Source organism: Balaenoptera physalus (assembly GCF_965194825.1).
Source record: "Balaenoptera physalus genome assembly, chromosome: 3".
NCBI lineage: Eukaryota > Metazoa > Chordata > Mammalia > Artiodactyla > Balaenopteridae > Balaenoptera > Balaenoptera physalus.
This window is the reverse complement of record NC_138890.1, coordinates 125500581-125505619: the sequence shown is the minus strand read 5'-3', so window position 1 is coordinate 125505619 and position 5039 is coordinate 125500581. Positions and strand designations below refer to the sequence as shown.

Here is a 5039-nt window from a genome sequence, read left to right as displayed (position 1 = left end):
TGCCTTTGAGTTTTCTTGCAGTTATTTCTCATCCTAAGAGGTGATAAACTGAAATGGACCAAAACTCAGGCAAATAGCACTCCTTATACATAATTTCTCATGAGACTTAAAACCATATTAAACAATGAGAATGGTATGCATTTGTTCCTCAGCTTTTTAAAAATATGCCAGATAATCTGCCCTCAAATGTTTCTTTAGATCCAATAAGAAAGGGTCAGGATGTGACAGTGATATACCATTTCCTTTTACAAGGTTTGTGTTACATGCCAAATAGTTTTGTCCTTTGATCACTGTTAAGTAGTAAGTAGTGCTAAGTAAAACTTCAATAAATAAATAGGAAGTGCCTTTGGTCAAAAGTGTTTTAATTCCTTAATAATTAGGAAATATTCTTCAAATATAAAAATCAGAATAAATGAACACCTGAGTCCTTGGTTTTATATACTGATTCATTTACTATTTTCACATCATTTTTCTAATGTAGCTAAACAGTTTTTGTCTTCGGTTTATATAGTATATCTTTTCTTACCTTACTAAATATACCATCAAGAAAGTATATATTGAGTAAAAATGTTAATATCTATCTAACAATGGAGAGATTAGTAGAAATTGGAGCAATAAAACAATATGAGTCCAAGTCTTAATTCATTTCTTCTTCACTTACCCTCATAAATTACTTCAGAATCACTGCTTCTACTTTCCAAACAGACTCTTAAGAACTTATAGGAGGAACATGTTCAGCAGACATGTTTAGGGAATTCACATTCTTACGCTTTATATCTAAGCTTACATTTTTCCTTCTACTGATCAGCAGGATTATTTCCTTTACCCATTTTTATACCATAAACTGTGATGGAAGAACATGCCAAACTGTGCTAACTTTAAATTAATATTGTGTCCTCCTTTTAAAAAGAACTAAATTTTGGACAGAAAATGACTCTTCACTATGACATTTACCTTTTTTCCCTAATTTTAGGTGTTCAGACTTATCTACCTATCAATTCATTCGTAAAAGCTTAATCCTGAATTTTTGGTAATACTGCCACCAAGTGGTGGTAGTGATGCCTCATTCTTCCCAAAATAAAATTATTTTGCTTTGAGTGAAAATCATATTTGATTAATGAATTTTTCCATTCCATGTCACAAATTTAACATAATCAGTAGACCTAAAAACCTACACTGCCAGATGTCTTTTTTAAAGCATGTTTTAAATTATTAGCAAGATACCATCTGATACTTATTCATTAGTCCTTTTCATTCATTATTCTTTTAGGGAAAAGTACAGCTATCTTCTTCCTTATTACCACTTTGCAAATTGAGAAGTATCTCACTGTCACATAAAGTGTTTTAGCAACATTAGCTCATAGGATGTAGCTAAGTTTTCCAAGCCTTTTTCTAAAAACATTTAAAATGCTATGTTCTTTCTTGTGTGAAAAAAGGTTAAATTTTAAATTTAAAAAGCAATAATTTCACTTTGTTCAATGCAAAATTTTAGCTCTCCTTTAAAAACACTAGTTATAATACTTAAATGTGACAAACTGCAAATACGGAATGGCGGAATGGTATTTCTAAATTTTTAATAAAGTATATCTCAAATTTGTCATACAAGTCAATCCCTATCCCATTTTGTTTTCTCTTAACCACAACACAAATATAACTTTAATTGGTTACTAGCAATACTACTATATAGATGGTTCAAGAAACAGAATTTTTAGAATAATGATAGGACTTCTTTAAAATGATTTTAACATTTTATTGCTGTCTATACTGATCATATGTGTAATGCAGATAACGGCTTCTGGTAATTATAAAGCATTCCAGAATTACAGACCAAGACTATACACTTGAAAAACCTGCTTCACACAAACCATACAATAATATTTAGGCTTGATACAGAAATTCAGTAACAGGAGGCAAATCCAAAGAGACCGTATTTAAAACCTCTCTCTGAAGTTTGACATTTCCCAGAGGGAACTAGCAAGCACAATCTTAACTAATAATTAGTGAAAGAATACAACCACAAATAGTAATAAGAGCCTGAGAAAAGTATTTCTTAAAAAAATAGTAACAAACAGTACTATCACGTATGTTATAATCAAGTCTAAACGCAATTTTTAAATTGTTTCAGAAATATGCTAGGAATGTGAATTTAAAAGTTAAGCAAAATTGGTAAAATAAACTTAATTTACAAGGAAAATGCAAGTTTACATGTTAGTGTTAGACTTTTTTTTTTCCAATTACCTAGTAGAGAAAATAGTTCAAGGGCTCACAGACAAATGTAACACCTTTTTTATTTTTCACAATTATTGCAATCAGTCAAATGTTAATTTAATTCAGAAGTATTAACTTATATGCACAAACTACACTTGTAACAGCATGACCTTTTACTTGAAAAATAAAGGATGTAATATTACTTATTTACACACTGCCCATAATACTGATGGACTTTTTTTTAATGCTTTGTTTTCTAAAAGTTTTGTTGTTTTTAAACAAAAGTACATTTGAAGAGACTAAACCAAAACAGTGCCACCCAGGAGTCACATCTTATCATCAGACATCAATGTCCTCATAGCGTTTCAAATAATAAGATTTAGGATTTAACCTCATCCTAAAGTATAAAGAGCATTTAAAAAGAAAAACAAAAACCATAAAATTCAATCTAGGTATGTTTAAATATAAATCGTACTGCCATAATAAGGGAGTTTCCTTACAAAATGAAAAACAGTAAAGAGCACAAACTTTTTAAACTTCTACTCACAACACTGCATAATAAATGTGACGTAAACTTTTTGAACATTTCTTTTCCTTAGACATGTTGTTTCTCAAACAACTTTTCAAGGCCTTGTCATGAAAAGCCTTGATCACATTTTATTGTTAACATAAATACACTTATTTTGGGAAAACATTTCAAAGTCATTGTAATAAGCATTTTCTACTGCATAAATAACCTCTCTTGTGGTAGAGGTAGTTTTCTACTTACATCTCTACCTTTTATGTAAAACCAACCCTGGTTTCTGTGTGTAACTTACTACATTTTACCTATAGTCATTCTCACTGAAGATGCAATATTATTTTTAAAAGACACAATGCTAAGTACTGTAAATATACTGAAAAACAGAAGGACGAATTTAGAGCTCTGACCTGGGAAATAATACATTCAGGTTCAGCCCTGCAAATGGGTCTTTCAGAAGTGAAGATCAACTAGAATATAACTGACTTTCACAGTTTTATTATTAATTGTTCTTCAGTGTAGTACTAATCCGACATCAGGCCTAGTTAGATTACATTTCATTCTAACTCACTGGGTTTTCTACAAAAGGCTTTAGGAGAGCTTTAATAAAACACTATAAAATATTAATTTTCTATAGCTTATAGTTCTTAGCATTAAAGGTGTTCTGTTATACTGAACGTTAAAGTAATCCTACTACCCAAAGATGCAGTTTGAATTGTATTTCATTAAGTCACTGCCAGTTTTGCTACTAAATACTGCCAAAATCCAGTGAAAAGCCAAGTTGAAGAAGCCATGCTTCACTTGCTTCATACAGAGGTTCCATTAGGCACTCAGTTGGCTATCCTTTTTCCTTTGAAAGAATAAACCTTCACCTACTCTTTGTGACTACTTCTTTCCCAATATATGGGTCACATATAATCTGAAAAATTTAAATAACAAATGTATGTTGAAAAAAAATGTATACCCAGTAAGTCCCTATTTAATCCAATTTAATCTGGTCCATCAGATATTTAAATTTTACTACAGTTTTTTAAAAGCAATATTGTACTGAATTCCCAAACTAAAATTCCTTTTATATATACATCGTAAATTAACTACCTTTGAGATGTATAATTTCTTACATCATATTATGTGCAAAATAACTCTTAACCACAAAACTTTAAACAACTGCTGCATTTAAAATCAGGCAACATCCAATACTCCAGCAGCCACAAGTTGCCGTGAGAGCCAGTCCAACCCTTCATACAGTCCCATACCACTTCGAGCATCACAGCCCTGAATATACCAGCTTCGGCCACAGCACAATTTATGGAGACTAAGAAGTTCAGTGATTTCTTCTACTGACAGAGCTCCAGCAACATCCTGAAAGATATACACACATCAGCATTTTAATCAGTCCATCAAAATTATCGTATTTGTAATTATTGTTATTTATTTACAGTTCTGTTGGTACCATTCTAACAGAAGCCTATACTAAAGTTAAAACCTAAATTCAACTTTCAGTAATTATTTTGAGATTAATGAGAAAAAATTTGAGTTTTGGTTATAATATAGTCTGTAAGAATTCTTGCAATGAAATCAATAAAGGCTGTCCCCCTGAATGAAAAAACTGCCCAGGTCATTATAAGGCATCAATTAAAAAAAATTAATACATGTACATTGTAAGAAATGGCTTTTAGGGCCTTCCCTGGTGGCGCAGTGGTTGAGAGTCTGCCTGCCAATGCAGGGGACACGGTTTCGAGCCCTGGTCTGGGAGGATCCCACATGCCGCGGAGTAACTAGGCCCGTGAGCCACAACTACTGAGCCTGCGCGTCTGGAGCCTGTGCTCCGCAACAAGAGAGGCCGCGATAGTGAGAGGCCCGCGCACCGCGATTAAGAGTGGCCCCCGCTTGCCACAACTAGAGAAAGCCCTCGCACAGAAACGAAGACCAAACACAGCCAAAAATAAATGAATAAAATTAAAAGTATGTGTCACATTTAAAAAAAAAAAAAAAAAAAAAAGAAATGGCTTTTACATAGGGTTTATATAGTAAAGAGTTTATTAAACTCTCCACGGAATTCCCTGGTGGTCCAGTGGTTAGGACTCAGCACTCTCGCTCCCAGGGGCCCGAGTTCAATCCCTGGTCAGGACACTAAGATCCTGTAAACCACGTGGTGCGGCCAAAAAAAACCCAAAAAACAAAAACCTCTCCAAATACCTCTGAATACCCCTTCGTCCCAGAAGCAACTATCAGTAAAATTAAAAAATTTTTTAAAAGCTCTCCAAATACCCTTGAATACCCCTTCTTCCCAGAAGCTATCATCAGTAAC

The 5039-nt window shown here is 33.0% G+C and overlaps 1 protein-coding gene across 1 annotated transcript in view; it reads right to left on the bottom strand.

The window, feature by feature from the left end:
- Positions 1 to 1736: 1736 nt before the first annotated feature.
- The window catches only part of TRIM23 (tripartite motif containing 23), a 44454-nt gene continuing 41151 nt past the window's right edge, over positions 1737 to 5039 (bottom strand). The window contains exon 11 of the mRNA XM_082457271.1: positions 1737 to 4090. Coding sequence (XP_082313397.1) covers positions 3911 to 4090 — 180 coding nt within the window. The 3' untranslated portion in view covers positions 1737 to 3910. The remainder of the gene's footprint in view (positions 4091 to 5039) is intronic.